Consider the following 22,070-nt stretch of genomic DNA (forward strand, 5'->3'; position numbering starts at 1 on the left):
TTAATAATCATTTGTTGAATGAATTAGAGGGAAATGGACAGTGAGTACAGACAAGTTTTTCAAGGATTTTTGTAACAAAGAAGAATAGGAAGCGGGGTGGGAGCAGGAGGGGGTTGTAAGGTCAAAGGTGTTACTTACGTGTCTTTAAGTATTTAGATGGTAAATATTAGAGCTCATTTGTATGCCCACCCAGTGGGAGGGTAGTTAATGCAGGAAAAAGGGGAGATCGTTTAGTATGAAAGACCTTGAGAAGGTTAAGAGGGGTTGTCTGGAGCAAGGACGGGCCTTCTATGTAGAGGGGGGCACACGGGTACAGGGAGGTTGACTGATGTCGTGGCAGGGGCTGGGTGTTCCTTTTGATTGCTTGTCTCTCCTCAGCAAAGAATTGGGGTTATCTGCTGAGTAGAAAGAGGGCAAGGAAGGTCTGAGTGGAAGTAGACTGCAGTAGTTCTGTTGGGGAGGCTGGCAGTTGATGATTAGGAATATGTAGTAGGAATGCCAGAAGCACTGAACCAGGAAATGACCCGCAGTCAGTGATCAACCACAGTGGAAAGAGGAAGGCAGGGGCCGGTGGGGCGGGGCAGGGTGGGGCGCAACGGATGGCCAGAGAGTCAGGATAGGGTCGGGAGTTTGCGGGACGGTGGGAAAGTGGCAGAGTTTGAAGGATCACAGACCCAGACAATAGAGCTGGGGAGCTAGAGGTGTGAGAAGGAAGGTGGTTGGAGAGCAGGGACTCAAAGTTGCCGTCTGGAGGTGGGCGGTCCTTGGTAATAGTGGGGTCCAGGGTGTGTCCTGGGAGGAAGGGAGCTCAGGTGACGGGGATACCCCACTTTCTCTCCTCTGTGTGTTTTCTCTTCTCTATGACTTTTATCATTTCATACATTTTTTTTTAAATGTATCTGTGTTGGCACATACATGCGATGCCAATAAACATTCATATGCTTAGCTTGGATCATAAGAAAGTGCTGGTACTTGACCAGTTTTTATCTGCAGAAATGTCAAATCACATGGCTCAAGTTAAATGTTTCCCAGTTTTTGCCACTTTCTTTTCTTCCTTTATTTTTGACTGTGCTGGGTCTTTGTTGCTTCGCACGGGCCTTCTCTAGTTGCATGGAGCGGGGGCCACTCTCTAGTTTTGATGTGCAGGCTTCTCATGGTGATGGCTTCTCTTGTTCTTGAGCATAAGCTCTAGGTGCTCAGGCTTCAGTAGTCGCAGCTCCTGGTTTCTAGAGCAAGGGCTCAGTAGTTGTGGCAGATGGGCTTGCTCCATGGCATACAGGGTCTTCCCCAACCAGGGATCGAACCCGTGTCCCTGGCATTGGGAGGCAGATTCCTATCCACCATGCCACTGGGGAAGTCCTTTTTCCACTTTAAACAGAGCTTCAGTGCACTGGCATGTCTACATGTGTGTCTCTAGGACCTCACCTGGGTGTGGGGCCAGAGCCACACAGTGCACACGGCTGGGCCAGGAGGGGAGAGAGGCCCCCACTCCTGCCAGCAGCATCAGCAGCAGAATTCCTTTATCCTTACCAACACTAGCTTGGTGTTGTCCTGCTGCTAAATCACTGCTGTCCAGGGGATATGGAATCATTTAGCATGCAGGTAACTGCCATAACCTTCTGCCTGTCTGGCACGAAGTCAGTGGCCCATAAATGCTCGTGCCATAATTATTGGCAAGCTACAGTAGATGTTTTTTTGTAATGATTGATTGAAAGGAGTGTATTAATAAGTGAAATAGGTTATGAAGCAGAGGATACTGTATGATCCCTTAGTCTCTATGTACAGTACTCATGTTTTGGTGGTAAGATTATGGGTGATATCTCTATTTTGCTTATCTGTATTTTCAAACTTTTCTATAATAAACATCTAATGCTTTGGTAATTAAAATATCCTAATAACTAATTTTAGTTATTTAAAATGATACGTAAAAGATACCCTAAGGGATATGAGGCAATTTTAAAGTATTAAGCTTCCTGTCAAATATATAGTAAAAAAAATTTTTAAATAAACAAACTGAACTATTAAGGGGCAGAAAAATAATGTCATAGGTTATGCCTTTAGGTTTTCGTAGTTCCTTATGCTAACTATCAATAAGAATAACACCTGCTGCTAAGATGACCTCACTGATAGCACTGATTGATGAACCACGGATGGAAAGAAGTCAGCAGTTTCTTTTGTGTGTATGTGGTAGTGGTGGTGGTTCTTCTCTCTTCTTACACTCGAGCACATTTTCTGAAAATGAGCGCTTCCTAAATCAGTTTGATACCAGGGAATAGTAGTTTTTTACCTTGGCTGCATATTGCCATCTTTTTTTAAAAAATATTGCTAAAAATACTGCTTTAATCTCAGCTTCGGAGATTCTGATTTTGTTTACCTGGGGTGGGCCAGGCATCACTCTGGTAGGTAGTTTTTTTTTTTTTTTAAGTGACTTTCCAGCTGAATCTTATGTGCAATCAGAATTGAGGATCATTGCTGTAGGAGAAGGGTTTGCCAAGTTTTCTGTGAAGGGTCAGATGCGTGCATGCTAAACCATTTCAGTCGTGTTTGATTCTGTGTGACCCCGTGGACTGTAGCCCATCAGGCTCCTCTGTCCACGGGATTCTCCAGGCAAGAAAACTAGAGTGGGTTGCCATGCCCTCCTCCAGGGGATCTTCCCAGGGATTGGACCAGCTTCTCGGCAGCAGGTTCTTCACCACTAGCACCACCTGGGAAGGCCCAGAGGGTCAGATAGTAGGTGTTACGCTTCGCAGGCCATAATCCCCTGTTGCAGATGCTCTGCCACTGGGCCCTGAAAGCGGCCATGGAGAATACGTAAATGAACAGGCGTGGCTGCACTCCAGTAACACTTAGGAAAAGGGTGGTGGGTTGGATTTGGCCCAAGGCTATGGTTTCCTGACACTGAAGGCACAAAAATATGGGAGTTTTCTCTTATGTCATCATTTATTCATTGATTTATTTTTGGCTGTACCACATGGCTTTGGGGATATTAGTTCTCCAACCAGGGATTGAATCCATGCCCTCGGCAGTGAAAGCACAGAGCCCTAACCACTGGACTGTCCAGGAATTCTCTTTTAATAATAGCAAAATCTGACCAGAAGAAAGGTATCATTTTGCATGATATCATGAAAAGAATGCAGGATTTGAGGTTAGAAGACTTGAGTTCAAATCTTGACTCTAAATTAGCTGTGTAATCTTAAGGCAGTCACTTAATCTCGATGATCTTTATTTTATGCATTTGAGAACGAGGACAATAATAATATACACTTCATAGGGTGGTTTTAAAGATCAAATGGAATAAGGCATATGATAGTGCTTTATAAACTGAAAATGCTAAGCACATATTGCTTGAACTCACAAATTGCTTGTTGCTCAGCATCTTGTAGATTTATGTGTAATAAACATTAAATATTTAAAAGTAAAAGCAAATTAGAAAATTTGAATTTAAATGTAATATAAATATGAAGACTCGGAAAAATGAGCTATACATTATGCATTTCTCTTCCCTTGCCAATAAAGTGACTTTAGATTGGTAATAACAGAAGATGGTATAAATATACATTTTCCCGAAGTAGAATTTTCTCGGGAAACATTAGTTTTCATCACAGGTGTGGGACTTGCATTGGTAACAGCCAGTGGAGAAGCTGGGGAAGGTGAAAGGGGGGAGATGCAGGTAGGAGTTGACACGGAGGCCTGAGGGGAAGCTACGGCCGTGGGCAGCGCATCCGTGACCTGCGAGAACGCATTTTCAGTGGAGCAGGAACAGCGGCCAAGCTGCAGCCAGAGGGAGTGGGCGGGGAGGAAACAGAGGCAATAGGCGGACACAGCTCTTTCTACACATTTGGCAGAAAAAGAGAAAAAATAGGGTGTTGCTCAAAAGGGCATCAGGGTTGGGTAGATGTTATCTCAAAAAAGGGAGGGCAGTCGTGGTTGGAGCCCAGGGATGGGAGTGGGACTAGGATCCATGGGAGAGGGAGCCTGAGGGCAGGCAGGAGGGAGAGTTGAGAATTAGATGGAGAGATGTCCAGGGGAGGGGATCGTGTCCCCAGGCGGTAGAGGCCTGGCTGCAGTGAGGAAAGTTGGGGTGGTTGGTAGGGGTGGGGAGCCTTATGGAGCAGGCATGGCAGACAGCTCGATCAGCAGCTGACCAGAGAAGAGTGTGCTCCCTCCATGCGCAGCCCCTCTGGACTTGACTTAGACGTCACTCTGCCCCATCCGTTAAACAGAGATCATGCATTTATGAACTCTAAGCTCCTTGAGTCCAAGACTTATGTCAAGTTCAAATTCATATCTCCTGTAACACTTGGCATAAGGCTTGTGGGTAGCTCATGTTTGCTGTCGGACGTGTCAGGAAAGAAACGAAGGGAAGTTGCCATGAATACAGGACTGAGTCAGCAGACTCAATTAAAAATGCCTTCCCGCCTAGGTAGCGATGAAAGGGAGATAGCCTAGAGATTCCTAATAAATTGAAAGTCACTTCCACCTGGGAGCCCACCCTGAGCACTTCTTTTCTCTCCAAATTTGGGTTAGATACCCAGACTGTTTTCCCGGAGGCCTCTGTACTTCCTCGTGGAATTTCATACCCTCTGGTAAAATGACCTGTTTGCTTGATGGTCTTGTCAGGGCCCCACATGTCTGTTGAACTGCAGTCGAAGGCAGCGCTTACAGCCTTCTTGCCTCTGTATTTGCATCGCTGAGCACAGAGCCTGGCACACTCAGCACATCATTGGTTCTCCTTAAGTCTTTGTTCAGCTGATAACGGCCTAGCTGGCTGGGGATCTGCACCCTTGAGAGCCAGCTGTCAGTTTCGTCTTCAGGTCTCTGTATCGCTTTTAAACCCGGCCGTTGCAGGAGGAGATTCGGTGCCTTCTGAAGGACTTCAGCCCTCTCCATGTCCACAGAGTCCAGAATGGCTGCAGATGGTAATGACTGTTCTTCCTTTGTTTTCTTTGGGAAGCAACTCCTTTCCTCTTTGTCCATTTTGCTGATGCACTGATGTTGCAGACAAGCTCAACAACTCGCAAAGCCACGCCCACTGTGACTTGGCAGAGGGACGTTTGGGAAACCCCTTTTCCACATTTAACCCTCCGACTCGGCAGCTAATACTACCTTATCCATACAACCTTGGGTTAGAAGTCCAGAGCCCTGGGTTTACTTTTGGTCTTGTCCTTTCTCTGTTTTCTGACTCGAAGCAAGTTAGTGAATCTCCCGCAGCCTTGGTTGCCCCTGAAATCTGGGACCTACTCATATTTTCCTTTCTTATGTTCAAGGCAGTAAAAGGACTTTGAACTTCTGTGGGGAGCAGTATGAAGGAAATCCAGAGCCATGCCCTATGGTATATGGTGAAAGGGTCAGCGCATGTCTCCCAGTCCCCAGGAACCCCAGGACCAGCTCCCCCACTGCCCAGCCCAAACCTGGGTGTCCTGGTGGCCTCCCTGTGTGGTAGAAGTGGCCCAGCCTCTCTCCTGTCCCCTCAGAGGGAAAAGGAGACCATTCCTCGGCTCGGCACCCCCCTGCGGCTCTGTTTGAGCTGGGCTCAGAGCTGCCCTCTCCTTCCTTTGCAGCTTCGCATTCGTAGATCTGGGCTCTACGCAGAAAGTGGCACTTGCGATCCAGGCACTGAATGGGAAGCTCTTCCACAAGCGAAAACTGTACGTGAATTCCAATAACAGGTCTCCCAAGAGGACCCCTGATGTGACTGAGCGGCCCCAGGAGCTTCTGGTAGGTGCCTGGCCTCTCTACTCTCAGGGTTGCTCTGTGGTCACTTTTTTTTTTAATTTGTTTAGTTTTGGCTGTGCTGGGTCTTCGTTGCTACACGGGCTTTTCTGTAGTTGCGACAAGCAGGGGCTAGTCTCTAGTTGCAGTGCATGGGCTTGTCATTGCAGGGGCTTCTCTTGTTGTGTGGCATGGGGTCTAGGCCACATGTGGGCTCAGTTGTTGTTACTTTCAAGCTCTAGAAGACAAGCTCAGTACTTATGGCACGTGGGATCTTCCCGGACCAGGGATCAAACCTGTGTCTCCTGCATTGACAGGCTGATTCTTTACCACTAAGCCACCAGGGAAGCCCATCTGTGGTCACTCTTCAGAGCTTAGATGACTCTGCTTTCTGTTCTCTCTTTCTGTCCCATCTTAAATAGTGGACAACACAGGGGCTGGGATGAAATTAGGAAACTTTACGACTTTAACAGTCAGGAGCAAGGTTGGTATAGAAAACCTGGAACTTTGAAATGAAAGGAAGGCTGTATTCTTGGCAAGGACAAAAAGGGTTATTAGGCAATTCAGTCAGGGCTTTTTCCACCTGGGTTACTGAAATTGAGGTTTTTACTTGTTTAACGCAGCAAACAGTTGTATCTGTTGTTTGCATAGCCTTGTTCTGGCTGCTGGTGTGGAAGGTAAGGAAGACAAAAGTGAGTAAAACCTGATCCTTCCTGGCAGGGAAACAGGTATGAGGTCTGGGAACACGAGAGTTAATGGTGGGGCAGTGCCTGGTGGGGGCTTCCTTTGTTGATAGAGAAGGCCCATGACTAACCTCCAGGAGCTTCCCTCCAATGAAGCAGGCTCTATGTAGGTGAAGGTGAACCAGAAGCAAAGCTATTTGCTTTTCTTTGCTGTAGAAGAGTTCAGAAAGTAGGGGGTCCGAGGGTGATATGGGAACTCCATGATGCTAACCAGGGTTCCAGGTGGGAAGAGGGGGAGAAGCAGAGGGTCCAGAGCCTGTGTTCTCATAAAAGGCACATTTTCAGGAGCCCTATCACAATTTTGCTTACATTTTGTCAGGGAGAGCTGCAACTGGTGACCTTCAGTGCAAAGGAGGCTGGAAAATGTAGCTTTTAAAATAGGCACACTGTTGCTAAACTTGGGAATCTGTCAGCAAGGGAAGAGAGAATGCCTTTTGGTAGGCAATTAACAAGGTCAGCCAAGGCTAGAGAAGTTGGAGATGGGAGTTGAGAGGTGGGTTAGAATCTCCAACAGTAAGAGTGCCAGAGGTGGCTCCCTTTGCTAGTTCCAAACTGTTTTTCTTCCTTTGTCTTTAAACCCTCTCTCTTGGAAGGGCAGGCTGTCAGATTACGCCACGTACTGACCTTCTTGGTTGCAGTCACCTGGCATTCTGTTATGCCCTGTTATTCATTGATAACTTTAGCGTTTGACTCACCGTCTTTCTCTCTTACTGACATTCAGATTGCGTCCTGTGGATGATCTATCTTAAGAGTCTGACCCCTTATTTCCCAGACCATTTATCTTCAGTGATCTTTCCTTTCACTCGGTCACAGTTTCCTGTTCCCTGAATTATATCTCAGACCTTGTCATGGCTCATAATTGAACATCTCCAAAATATCCATTTGGAGCATCCCACGCTGCCCCTCACCACTTCTCTGCAGCTCTCTTACTCTAGAAGAGCAGTTCTCAAGCTTTAGCAGCATCAGAGTCACCGCTGAGCTTGTTAAACAGCTTGCTGAGCGCTACCTGCAGAGATGCTGATTGAGTGCATATGGGTGGGGCCTGAGAATTGTGGCACCATGCCACAAGTGCCAACTGGACTGGCACCCCTAGTCCTGGGACCACTTTTTGAGTAGCAAGGCTCTGAAACCCCCAGTCTAACAATCGGGCACACTGGGACTCAAAACACTGCCCCTGCCACTTCTTCACTTTTCAACACTCTTGTCTCTCACTTCCCTTCTTAGCTTAGATTCCAGAACCATAGCTGCCTTCATTCAGATTACCTTAATTCCCTTAGCTCACTAAGTCATATCTTGCACAACTCCTCTCCTAGTTGAACTCAGCTCTCAACCTCTCTGAACTGCTGAAAATAATTCACACCACCTTGCTCACGGCTCTCAGTTATAGGTATGGTCACAGCTTGCCCACTTCTTCAAACTGACCTGTCTTGGAAATCTCTAACCTTTTCTGTTGTTACGTCCGATCTGCTATTAAGCCCATCTAATGCATTTTTCATTTTGGATAGTGTAGTTTTCAACTTCCATTTAGTTCTTACCCCCCATTCCTCAGCTGAACTTTTCCTTTTTTTTTTGGCTGGGCCTTGAGGCATGTGGCGTCTTCGTTCCACACGTGCGTGCTTGAGTGCTGAGTCGCTTCAGTCGTGTCTGACTTTTTGCGACCCTTGGACTGTAGCCTCCCAGGCTCCTCTGTCCATAGGATTCTCCAGGCAAGAATACTGGAGTGGGTTGCCATCTCCTACTCCAGGGCATCTTCCCAACCCAGGGACTGAACCCACGTCTCGTACATCTCCTGCATTGGCAAGCAGGTTCTTTACCACTAGTGCCACCTGGGAAGCCCCCTTCGTTCTCCAACCAGGGATCAAATCAGTGCCCCGAAGTGGAAGCTTGGAGTCTCAACCACTGGATCACCAGGGACGTTCCTGAACTCTTTCATCTTTTCACCTATTTTGTTTATCTTTTCTTCCAGGTTCTTTAATATACTTATTATAGTTATAAAATAATTTTCTGCTAATTCCAACACCTGGGTCATTTGTGGGTCTGCTTTTGTTGACATTTACCTCCTTGTTTAAGAGTAAAGGCTTCTTACAGTAATTTTTTTTCTGTTTGTTGGATACTGTGGATGTTGTATTACAGAGACTTTATATTATGTTCTCTAAATAGTGTTGACTTTTTTCCTAGCAAAAATGAAATCACGAGGTGGTCTTTCGATCTTATTAAAGTTGGTTTTCTTTTTTGGGGACTGGTATGCTTCAGTTTGAGCCTTTGTTCTTAGGCAAAATCCTTTTCCTAAGATCCAACCTTGTAGGCTGAGGGTGTCAGGGTACTTAGCATGCTCCACTCCGGCTGGGCTGGAACTCCGTTATCTTCCCAGCATTGTACTGATACCTGTATTCCTCTCTTAGCTCACTCTCTACCTTCTACAACAGCTCTTCTCTCCAAGGCCTCCCAGGACCTACCCTGCATATGGGCAGCTTAGAATTTAACCAAGGACCTGGGGTTAGCTCCTAGACTTCTGGGGCTTTTCTCTACTCCTTTCTCAGTGGTACCCCATCTCATAAATTCCCGGCACCAAACTTCTTCTGTGTGTTTCTTCGGCTCAGGGGGACTGCCACTGACTGCCGAGGCTCTGCTTGCCTTGGCTGTGAATTGGGAAAATGTCCCCGGCAAGGGGCCAGAGTCAGTGTGGGCTCCTGACCTGTGCTTTCCTTTTCTCAGGCAAATTGCACTCTGCTATTCACTCTCATTAGTGTGTACCAGAAACAGTTAATTTGTGTATTTTGTCCAGTTTTATGGTTGTTTGGGACGGGTAAGTACTGTCATGCCAGAACTAGGTACTAGAAAAGAGTGTTTAGAGGCTCACCTTTTTCCTTTTGGGATGAATATCATTTCTCAGGACCATTTCTGGTGCTTTTGCATTAGAAATAAGTAACCAAAAGATGAACACTAATCTCCATGCTTTTGGGAATTTAAAAACATATTCCTAAGTAAATAACGTGTAGGTCAAAGAAGAAATTATAAGAGAAATTTAAAAATACTTAAGAGGTCTTCCCTGGTGGTCCAGTCGTTAAGACTTCAGGCTTCCATTATGGAGGGCATGAGTTCAGTGCCTTGTCGGGGAACTAAGATCCTGCATGCCACACAGCTCAGCCAAAAATTTTTTTTGAGAAAGTACTTAGAACTGAACAATAAGGAAAATTTTTTCTTATCAAAAGCTGTGGGATATATGTGCTCTAGAGCCCACGTGCTACAACTGTTGAGCCCATGTGCTGCAGGTACTGCAGCCCATGCACCTAGAGCCTGTGCTCCGTAACAAGAGAAGCCACCGCAACGAGAAGCCTGCTCACTGCAGCAAAGAGTAGCCGCCGCTCACTGCAACGTGAGGAAGCCTGTGCGCAGCAAGAAGACCCAGTACAACCAAAAAAATAAAGAAGTTGAATGCAGCAAAAGCAATACTTATGGGGAAGTATGTAATATTGAATGCTTAAACGAGCAAAGAAGCCATGGTGAAAATAAATGAGCTTACAGTTGATTAAAGTAGGTAAAAAGTAAAAATAAACCCAAATAAGGAACAGACAAAATTTTTTTAAAAAATATCTATTTATTTGAATGTACCAGGTCTTAGTGGAGGCATGCAGGATCTTTAATTGTGGCATGTGGGCTCTAGTTCCCTGAGAGGGATCGAACCCTGGCCTTTTGCATTGGGAGTACGGAGTCTTAACCACTGGACCACCAGGGAGTCCCAGCAAAAATTTTAAAACAAAGTTTTTTAAAATTTAAAAATTTTGTGGACTTCCCTGGTGGTCCGTTGGTTAAGAATCGGCCTGGCAATGCAGGGGACATGGGTTCTATCCCTGCTCGAGGAAGATCCCACGTGCCACAGGGCAGCTAAGCTCGTGGGCCACAACTGAGCCCACATTGTAGAGCCCGCGTGGCGCGGCTGCTGAAGCCAACGCATCTAGAGCCTGAGCTGTGTGTGCGGCAAGAGAGGCCACCGCAGTGAGCACAGCAAGGAGAGTGGCCTCCCCTCGCCCCAAGCAGAAAGAAAACCTGTGTAGCAACTGAGGCACAGTGCAGCCATAAATAAATAAAAATAGCACTTCTTGTTTCCCTTTCATAAAAGAATTTTTAATTTTGTAAACAAAGCTGTAGTTATCTGTCAGTTATATTTCCGTAAAACTGGAGGGGAAACAAGCGTAAAAAACAAAGCTTCAATAGAAGAGATCAATAAAGTCAAAATTTGATTCTTTAAAGAGATTAATGAGAAAAACTTTTGGAATGATTCATTAGAAAAGAGAAAAGGGAATAAACATTAGTATTAAAAAAGAGATCATAACTATAGATGTAGCTGATATTAAAATATAAGCTAATAAATTTGAAAACTTAGAAGAAATGGACCTGTTTTTTAAAGTATATCATTTTCAAAACTAATATAAGAACCTGCTAGTCCTATATCTGTAAAGCAGTTGAATCAATGTTTAGAATCGTCTTGTGAAGAAAACACCAAGCTCTGATTGTTTTATAGGCAAATTTACTGAATTTTCAAGGAACGGAAAATTCTGATATTATATAAATTCTTCTAAGGAATAAAAGAGATACTTGTTAGTTCATTCTTTGAGGCCAGTATAACCCTGATAATAAATCAGGCAGGAGATTATGAGAGAGAGAAATTGCAGGCTGGCTTCTCTCACAGGAATACACATGCGATGTTTCTAAACAAAATATTGGCCAAATGAAGTCAATATTGGCTGATGAAGATTGTAATGGCAGTTGGATTTTTTCCAAAAATACAAAAATTTAACATTAAAAAAATGATAAATCTGGAGTTCCATGATTTCCTAGTGGTTAGAATTCTGGGTTTTGATTCTGGGTTCATACTCTGGTCAGGGAATTGAGATCCCACAAGCCAGCCTTATGGTAAGGCCAGGAAAAAAAGAAAAATAAAACAATAACTCTTTCACTACATTAACAGATTAAAGAATGAAAACCATATGATCACTTTAGACACAGCAAAAGCATTTGCTAAAATTCAGCACTAATATATGATTTAAAAATAAAAATTTTTAGCAGCTCGAAGTGAAAAGTTATTCTTAACCTGATAAAGGCTATCTTCTAAAACTCTACAGAAAATAATATTTAAATAGAAAAACATTATAAGCTTTCTCATTAAAAATAGGAACAAGACAAGGATATACTTTTATCTAGTAAGGTAAGGAAAATAAGTTAAAGGCATAAATACTGGGATAGGAGAAACAAAGCCCATTATTTAAAGATGATGTTTCTTTACATAGAAAAACTTAAATAATTCATAAATTATTAGAAATAACATTTTAATAAGGTAGTTGGATATATATCAGATATATATAAATCAGTTTTATTTATGTTTCCATGAATAAACAACAAAATAATTTTTAATATAACATTCATAAGATCAATTAAAAAAATTAAGGTACATAGAAATGAATCCAGTGAAAGGTGAGCATGGCCTATGGGGGAAATAAGCTAGTTTTATTGAAAGTCTTTAAGGAAGTCTAAAATGGTAAAAGTTTGATGTTCGTGGATAGGAAGATAGAAAAAGAGTTATTTAAGAGTCGTTCTCCCCAAATTAATCTGTTGATTCTGCATAATTTCAATAAAAATTCCCACAGGTTTTCCCAGGAATGGAACAGGCTAATTCTAAAATTTATGTGGAAGTTTAAAAGCCTATGAATATTTAAGACTAATAAAATACAATAGAGAGACCCCCAAAAGAGGCTCTTGCAAATGGAGAAACTAAAGCGTCACTACGAACAAAGCTAGTGGAGGTGATGGAATTCCTGTTGAGCTATTCCAAATCCTGAAAGATGATGCTGTGAAAGTGCTCCACTCAATATGCCAGCAAATTTGGAAAACTCAGCAGTGGCCACAGGACTGGAAAAGGTCAGTTTTCATTCCAATCCCAAAGAAAGGCAATGCCAAAGAATGCTCAAACTACCGCACAATTGCACTCATCTCACACGCTAGTAAAGTAATGCTCAAAATTCTCCAAGCCAGGCTTCAGCAATATGTGAACCGTGAACTTCCTGATGTTCAAGCTGGTTTTAGAAAAGGCAGAGGAACCAGAGATCAAATTGCCAACATCCGCTGGATCATAGAAAAAGCAAGAGAGGTCCAGAAAAACATCTAGTTCTGCTTTACTGACTATGCCAAAGCCTTTGACTGTGTGGATCACAATCAACTGTGGAAAATTCTGAAAGAGATGGGAATACCAGACCACCTGATCTGCCTTTTGAGAAATTTGTATGCAGGTCAGGAAGCAACAGTTAGAACTGGACATGGAACAACAGACTGGTTCCAAATAAGAAAAGGAGTTCGTCAAGGCTGTATATTGTCACCCTGTTTATTTAACTTCTATGCAGAGTACATCATGAGAAATGCTGGACTGGAAGAAGCACAAGCTGGAATCAAGATTGCCGGGAGAAATATCAATAACCTCAGATATGCAGATGACACCACCCTTATGGCAGAAAGTGAAGAGGAACTCAAAAGCCTTTTGATGAAAGTGAAAGTGGAGAGTGAAAAAGTTGGCTTAAAGCTCAACATTCAGAAAACGCAGATCATGGCATCTGGTCCCACACTTCATGGGAAATAGATGGGGAAACAGTGGAAACAGTGTCAGACTTTATTTTTCTGGGCTCCAAAATCACTGCAGATGGTGACTGCAGCCATGAAATTAAAAGACGCTTACTCCTTGGAAGGAAAGTTATGACCAACGTAGATAGTATATTCAAAAGCAGAGACATTACTTTGTCAACAAAGGTCCGTCTAGTCAAGGCTATGGTTTTTCCTGTGGTCATGTGTGGATGTGAGAGTTGGACTCTGAAGAAGGCTGAGCACCGAAGAATTGATGCTTTTGAACTGTGGTGTTGGAGAAGACTCTTGAGAGTCTCTTGGACTGCAAGGAGATCCAACCAGTCCATTCTGAAGGAGATCCACCCTGGGATTTCTTTGGAAGGAATGATGCTAAAGCTGAAACTCCAGTACTTTGGCCACCTCATGCAAAGAGTTGACTCATTGGAAAAGCCTCTGATGCTGGGAGGGATTGGGGGCAGGAGGAGAAGGGGACGACAGAGGATGAAATGGCTGGATGGCATCACTGACTCGATGGACGTGAGTCTCAGTGAACTCCGGGAGTTGGTGATGGACAGGGAGGCCTGGCGTGCTGCGATTCATGGGGTTGCAAGGAGTCGGACACGACTGAGCGACTGATCTGATCTGATCTGATGACTATTCTTGTAGAGTTGTACATCTCTGGTGAAAGGACAGACCACTTCAGTTATTGAATCTGGACAATTGCTTTTTTATATGGAAAAATATGAAATTATATCCATGCCTTACCTCATACACAAAAATAAACTCTAGATGAACCATACTTACATGTGAAAACCAAAGCTTTAAAACTTTTAGGAAAAAGTATAGAAGAATCTCTTTATAACCTCAGAGTAGAATAAGACTTGTTAAGGCATACAGAAAAAAAGAGGAGTGATAAATTAAAATTATGAACTTTAGCTTCTTTGAAAGATAATACAAAGGAAGATAAATTCAATCCAAAAAACTGGAAGAAGATACTTGCAGTAATATAACTGACCAGGAAAGGGGTCATCAGACTTTGGCCAGTGGCTGTCTGCTTTTATGCCGCTGGTGAGATAAGAATTTTTCTTTCAATTAAACTTTTCTTTTTGAGGTAATCGTAGATTCACATGGAGTTAATTGTAAGAAACAGTACCTAGATTCCCTGTACCCTTTACACAGTTCCCACAATGGTAACATCTTACAAAACAATCTCACAACGGGATATTGACACTGATACAGTCAAGGTACAGAACGTTTCCATCACTACCCCAAGCATCCTTCCTGTTATAGCCGCACCCACCTCCCTCCCATCCCCACCTCCACCTTAGTCCCTGGAACAACTAGTCTGTTCTCTATTTCTTCAGTTTCGGGAATGTTATGTGAATGGAAAAACATTGTATGTGACCTTTTGGGATTGGCTTTTTTCTGTCAACATAATTTTTGGAGATCATCCAGGGGCTGTTGCGTATACTAACAGTTTATTCCTGCTGAGTGGTAGTCTATGGTGTGGATGTACAAAGTTTGCTTAACCATTTACCCATTGAAGGATATCTACATTGTTGCTAGTTTTTGACTATTACAAATAAAATTTGCTATAGATCTTCATGTATAGAGTTTGTGTGTTTCTCTGGGATAAATGCCCCAAATTAAAATTGCTGAATAGTATGGTCATTACATGCTTCCTTTCTTAAGAAACAGCCAAACGGTTTTCAGTGACTGTATCATTTTACATTTCACTGTGAATGTATGAAGGGTTCTCAGACACCCTCCAGGATGTCACGTTTAAAGTTTAGCCACTCTGGTAGGTATATTTGTGATATCTTATTACAGTTTTAATTTGCATTTCCCTGATGCTAATGCTATTGAAGACCTTTTCATGTGCTTATTTACTATTAGTATATCACCTTTGTTGAAATATCTTTCTTTTTATTGCCCATTTTCTAATTGGATTGTTTGGGGGTTTTTTTGCCATTGAAGTTTGAGAGTTCTTTATGTATTTTAGATACTACTCCTTTGTTGGATACATGATTTGCAAATGTTTTCTCCTACTCTGTAGCTCATTTTTTTTCATCTTCCTAATAGGATTTTTTGTAGAACAAAGGTTTTAAATTTCAGTGAAGTCCAGTTTATTTATTTTTCCTTTTATGAATGATGCTTTTGTTGTCAGGTCTAAGAGCTTTTTGGCCAGCCCTAGCCCAAGCAAAGATGTTCAACATCATTAGTATTGTTGTTGTTCAGTCTCCCAGTCATGTCCGACTCGGAGACTCCATGGACTGCAGCACACCAGGCCTCCTTGTTCCTCACCATCTCCCAGAGTTTGCTCAAACTCATATCCATTGAGTCAGTCATGCCATCCAAACATCTGGTCCTCTGTTGCCCTCTTCTCCTCTGCCCTCAATCTTTCCCAGTATCAGGGTTTTTTCCAGTGAGTTGGCTCTTTGCATCAGGTGACCAAAATATTGGAGCTTCAGCTTTAACATTAGTCCTTCTAATGAGTATTCATGGTTGATTTCCTATAAGATTGACTGGTTTGATCTCTTTGCTGTCAAAGGGATTCTCAAAGAATCTTCTCTAGCAGCACAGCAGCACAGGCATCAATTCTTCAGTGCTCTGTCTCTTCACGGTCCAGCTCTCACAACTGTATATGACCACTGGAAAGACCACAGCCTTGGCTGTAAGGGCCTTTGTCGGCAAAGTGATGTCTCTGCTTTTCAACACACCGTCTAGGTTTGTCATAGCTTTCCTGCCAAAAAGCAGTCCTCTTCTGATTTCACGGCTGCAGTCACCATCCACAGTGATTTTAGAGCCCAAAAAGAGGAACTCTGTCATTACTTCCACCTTTTCTCCTTCTATTTGCCATGAAGTAATGGGGCCAGATGCCATGATCTTGGTTTTTTTTAATATGTAGTTTTAAGTTGTCTTTTTCATTCTCTTCCTTCACCTTCATCAAGAGGCTCTTTATTTCCTCTCAGATTTCTGCCATTAGAGTGGTATCATCCACATATCTGAGTTTGTTGATGTTTCTCCCACCAATCTTGATTCTAGCTTGTAACTCATCTATCCTGGCATTTCTCATGATGTGCTTACTGTATAAGTTAAATAAACAGGATGACAACAAACAGCTTTGTTGTACTCCTTTCTCAATCCTGAACCAGTCAGTTCCATACTGGCTTCTAACTGTTGCCTCTTGACCTGCATACAGGTTTCTCAGGAGGCAGCTAAGATGGTCTGGTATTCCCATCTCTTTAAGAGTTTTCCATAGTTTGTTATAGTCCGTACAGTCAAAGGCTTTAGTGTAGTTGATGAAACAGAGGTAGATGTTTTTCTGGAATTCCCTTTGCTTTCACTATGATTCTGCAAATGTTGGCAATTTGATATCTGGTTCCTCTGCCTTTTCTAAAGCTTAGATGTCTGGAAGTTCTTGGTTCACTTAATGCTGAGGCCTAGCATGTAAGATTTTGAGCATGACCTTCCTAGCATGGGAGATGAGTGCAATTGTCCAGTGGTTTGAACATTCTTTAGTACTGCCCTTCTTGGGAACTGGAATGAGGATTGACTATTTGACATTAGGAAAATGTAAATTAAAACCATAAGAAGATATCACTATATATCTATCAGGCTAAAATTAAAAAGTGACATCCTGGAGGGGATGTAGAGAACCCTTCATATGGTGGGAATGTAAAGTGGTACAAAGATTTTATCCTATTTTAAAAAGTTATGTGGCTTTACATTGTAAAGCCCCTTTTGATTTTGAGTTAATTTTTGTATATGCTTTGAAACTTAGGTCGAGTTTTTTTTTTTCTTATGTTCAGTTTTTCCAGCACCATTTCCTCCATTAAATTGCTTTTGCAGTTTTATCAAAATTGGGAATATTTATGTGGACCCATTGTTTTTTCATCCTCCTTCATGGATCACAGCCTTGTCATGGCAAAGGGACTTGCATAACTCAGTGAAGCTATGAGCCATGCCATGTAGGGCCACCCAAGATGGACGGGTCATAGTGGAGAGTCCTGACAAATTGTGGTTAAGTGGAGGAGGAATGGCAAACCACTCCAGGATTCTTGCCTCAAGAACTCCATGAACAGTATGAAAAGGCAAAAAGATATGACACTGAAAGGTGAACTCCCCGGGTCAGAAGGTGTCCAATATGAAATTAGGGAAGAGCAGAGGGCAGTTACTAGTAGCTCCAGAAAGAATGAAGCAGCTGAGCCAAAGTGGAAATAACGCTCAAATGTGAATGTGTCTGGTGGTGAAAGTCAAGTCCAGTGCTGTAAAGAAAAATATTGCATAGGAACCTGGAATTAACATTAGGTCCATGTATCAGGGTAAGTTGGACATGGTCAAGCAGGAGCTAGGAATCAGTAAACTAAATGATCTCAGTTCATTTCCAAGGCAAACCATTCAGTGTCATGGTAATTCAAATCTGTCCTTCAGCCACTAATGCCCAAGAAGCCGAACGGTTCTATGAAGACCTACAACATCTTCTAGAATTAACACCAATAAAGATGTCCTTTTCATCATAGGGGATTGGAATGCGAAAGTAGAAGTCAAGAGATACCTGGAGTAATAGGCAAGTTTGTTCTTGGAGTACAAAATGAAGCAGGACAAAGGCTAACAGTTGTGTCAAGAGAACATGCTGGTCATAGCAAACACCCTTTTCCCATAACACAAGAGATAACTCTACACATGGACGTCACCAGATGATCAATAGTGAAATCAGACTGATTATATTCTTTGCAGCTGAAGATGAAGAAGCTCTATACAGTCAGCAAAAACAAGACCAGGAGCTGACTGTGGCTCAGATCATGAGCTCCTTATTACAAAATTCAGGCTTAAATTGAAGAAAGTAGGGAAAACCACTAGACCATTCAGGTATGACCTAAGTCAGATTCCTTACGATTATACAGTGGAGGCAAGAAATAGTTTCGAGGGATTAGATCTGATAGACAGAGTGCCTGAAGAACAATGGGCAGAGGTTCATAGCATTGCACAAGAGACAGTGATCAAGACCATCCCAAAGAAAAAGAATGCAAGAAGAAAAGTGGTTGAGGAGGCTTCACAAATAGCTGAGAAAAGAAGACAAGCAAAAGGCAAGGGGGAAAGGGAAAGATATACCCAACTGAATGCAGAGTTCCAGGAAATAGCAAGGAGACATAAGAAAGCCTTCTTCAATGAACAATGCAAAGAAATAGAGGAAGACAATAGAATGGGAAAGACTAGAGATCTCTTCAAGAAAATTGGAGATACCAAGGGAACATTTCATGCAAGGATAGGGATGATAAAGGACAGAAACAGTAAGGACCTAACAGAAGCAGATGAGATTAAGAAGAGGTGGCAAGAATGCACAGAACTATACAAAAAGGGTCTTAATGATCTGAATAACCACGATGGTGTGATCACTGAACTAGAGCCAGACATCCTGGAGTGTCCAGTCAAGTGGGCCTTAGGAAGCATTACTATGAATAAAACTAGTGGAGATGATGGAATTTCAGCTGAGCTATTTAAAATCCTAAAGGATGATGCTGTTAAAGTGCTGGACTCAGTATGCCAGCAAATTTGGAAAGCTCAGTAGTGGCCACAGGACTGGAAAAGGTCAGCTTTCATTCTATTCCAAAGAAGGGCAATGCCAAAGAATGTTCAAACTACTGCACAATTGCACTCATTTCGCATACTAGTACGTTTATGCTCTAAATCCTTCAAGCTAGGCTTCAGTAGTATGTGAACTGAGAACTTCAAGATGTACAAGCTGGGTTTAGAAAAGGTAGAGGAATCAGAGATCAAATTGCCAACATCCATTGGATCATAGAAAAAGCGAGGGAATTCCAGAAAAACATCTGCTTCATTGACTACGCTAAAGCCTTTGACTATGTGGATCACAACAATTTGTGGAAGATTCTTCAAGAGATGGGAATACCAGACCACCTGACCTGCCTCCTGAGAAACGTTTATGTGAGTCAAGAAACAGCAGAATTGGACATAGAACAACTGGTTCAAAATTGGAAAAGGAGTATGACAAGGCTGTATATTGTCACTCTGTTTATTTAATTTATATGCAAAGTACATCATGCAAAATGCTGGGGTGGATGAATCACAAGCTGGAATCAAGATTGATGGAAGAAATATCGACAACCTCATATATGGAGATGATAACACTCTAATGGCAGAAAACAAAGAGGAACTAAAGAGCCTCTGAAGAGGGTGAAAGAGGAGAGTGAAAAACCTGGTTTAAAGTTCAACATTCATAAAATTAAGATCATGGTATCCAGTCCCATCACTTCATGGCAAATAGAAGGGGAAAAGGTGGAAACAGTGACAGATTTTATTTTCTTGGGCTCCAAATGACTGTGGATGATGACTGCTGCCATGAAAATAAAAGACACTTGCTCCTTGAAAGGAAAGCTACAACAGATCTAGACAGTGTATTAAAAAGCAGAGACATCACTTTGCTGACAAAGGTCTGTGTACTCAAAGCTATGGTTTTTCCAGTGGTCATGTATGGATATGCGAGTTGGACCATAAAAAAGCCTGAACTTTGAAGAATTGATGCTTTTGAACTGTGGTGTTGGAGAAGACTCTTGAGAGTCCTTTGGACTGCAAGGAGATCAAACCAGTCAATCCTAAAGGAAATCAATCCTGAATACCCATTGGAAGGATTGATGCTGAAGCTGAGGCTTCCATATTTTGGTCACCTGATGCAATTAGCTAACTCATTGGAAAAGACCCTGTGCTGGGAAAGATTGAAGGCAAAAGGAGAAGAGGGCAGCAAAGGATGAAGATTGTTAGATGGCAGCCCCGACTCAATGGACATGAATTTGAGCAAACTCTGGAAGCTAGTGAAGGACAGAGGAGCCTGGTGTGCTGCAGTCCGTGGTGTCACAGAGTCTGACAGGACTAGTGACTGAACAACAACAACACATTTCTGGGTCCTCAGTTTTGTTCCATTGATCTGCATGTCTAATGTCTCATGTAGTCTCAGTTACTATAGCTATAAGAAGTATTGAAATTAGGAGATTGCTTCTACTTATTGTTTTTCAATATTGTTTTAGCTGTTCTAGTTCTTTTGCCTTTGTATATAGATTTTAGGATAATCTATACCTCCACTAATTTTGACTGGAGTTTTTTTTTTGTTTTTTAAAGCTTTTAATTTTGTATTGGGGTACAGCCAGTTAACAATGTTGTGATAGTTTCAGGTGGACAGCAAAGGGACCCAGCCGTACACATACATGTATTCATTCTCCCCGCAAACTCCCCTCCAGTCCAGGCTGCTGTATAACATTGGGCAGAGTTCCATGTGCTGTACAGTAGGTCCTTGTTAGTTATCCATTTGAAATATAGCCGTGTGTACATGTCCATCCCAAACTAACTATCCCTTCCCCGCCAGCAACCATACGTTTGTTCTCTAAATCTGTGACTCTTCTGCTGTTTTGTAAGTTCAGTTGTATCATTTCTTTTTAGATTGCACATATAAAGGATGTCAGATGATGTTTATGCTTCTCTGTCTGATTTACTTCACCCAGCATGAGATGTTGCTGCAAAAGCCATTTTTATTCTTTTTAATGGCTGAGTAATATTCCATTGTATATGTGTATCGCGTGTCTATCCACTCATCTGTTGATGGACATTTAAGCTGCTCCCATGTCTTGGCTGTTGTAAGCAGTGCTGCAGTGAACCTTGGAGTGCATGTATCATGTTTTTCTCTGGATATATGCCCAGGAGTGGGATTGCAGGGTCATATGATATCTCTATTTTTAGTTTTTTAAGCCACCTCCACAGTGGCTGTACCAATTTATATTCCCATCCACAGTGTAGGAGAGTTCCCTTTACTCCACCCCTCTTGACTGGAGTTTTGATGGCAATCACTTTAGACTCATGTGTTAGTTTAAGGAGAATTGATATCTTTATTATATGTTGGGTCTTCCAGTCCATGAACATAAATACACAGTATGTGTTTCCATTGATTCAGACCTTTTTTTTGATTTCTTTAATCAGATTGTATAGTTTGCAGCATACAAGTTCTAATATATTAGGTTGACACAGGTATTTAATTTTGAGTGATTATAAATGACACTATTTTTGGTTTCTGTCTCCTTGCTCATTGATAGTGTATAGAAATATAATTTTTTATATTTACCTTATATCTGTTACTTTGCTGAATTTATTAGTGATAGGAATTTGGGGGTTTTTTGGTAGATTTCTTGGGGTTTTCTGTGTAGACAATAATGTCATTTGCAAATAAGGCCAGTTTTATTTTACTTTTTTTTCTTTCTGATCTGTGTGTCTTTGTTTCTTTTTCTTAGTACTGGCTAGATTCCCAGCACTATGCTGAAGTAGAGTAGTGAGTGTGGATATCCTTGCCCTGTTCTTTTAGGGTAAAAAGATTCAGTCTTTCACAATAAAGCATGATTTTATCATAGGTTTTTGGATGGATATTCTTTATTAAGTTGAAGAAAGTGTCCTCTATTCCTGTTTTTCTGAGAGTTTCCTTTTTTTTGAATCATGAGTCATTGTTATAGTAGTTTCTTATGATTGCTGTCACAAAGTACCACAAGCTGGGTGGCTTAGGACAACAGCAATTGATCGTCTCATAGTTCTGGAGGCTAGAGGACCAAAATTAAGGTGTCAGCAGGGCGAAGGTCCCTCTGAAACCTGTGGGGAAGTTATTCCTTGCCTCTGCCTAGCTTCGGGTGGTTTGCCAATAATTCCTGGTGTTCTTTGGCTTACAGGCGTCACCCCAGTCTTCCGTTTCACGTAACATGCTCCTTACGTGTCTTCATGTGGGCTTCCATCTGCGTCGGGCTCCATGTTCAGGTTTCCTCTTTCCATAAGGACACGCTCGTTTTGGGTGAGGACCCGCCCTAGTGACTTCGTTTTACGTCTCTTAGGTCTATAAAGGTCCTGTTTCCAAATAAGGTCACAATCTGAGTACTAGAGCTTTGGAGCTCCACAGATATTTTTTGAGGGGGCAGAAATAATTCAACCTATAACAGATGTTGAATTTTGTTGAAT

At 42.3% G+C, this 22,070-nt stretch overlaps 1 protein-coding gene across 1 annotated transcript in view; it reads left to right on the forward strand.

The window, feature by feature from the left end:
* Positions 1–22,070, forward strand: part of TDRD10 (tudor domain containing 10) — a 49,007-nt gene that overhangs the window by 12,196 nt on the left and 14,741 nt on the right. The window contains exons 4-5 of the mRNA XM_005898758.3: positions 4,849–4,919; positions 5,562–5,718. Coding sequence (XP_005898820.2) covers positions 4,849–4,919; positions 5,562–5,718 — 228 coding nt within the window. The remainder of the gene's footprint in view (positions 1–4,848; positions 4,920–5,561; positions 5,719–22,070) is intronic.

This window comes from Bos mutus, chromosome 3 (genome assembly GCF_027580195.1).
Source record: "Bos mutus isolate GX-2022 chromosome 3, NWIPB_WYAK_1.1, whole genome shotgun sequence".
Classification (NCBI taxonomy): domain Eukaryota; kingdom Metazoa; phylum Chordata; class Mammalia; order Artiodactyla; family Bovidae; genus Bos; species Bos mutus.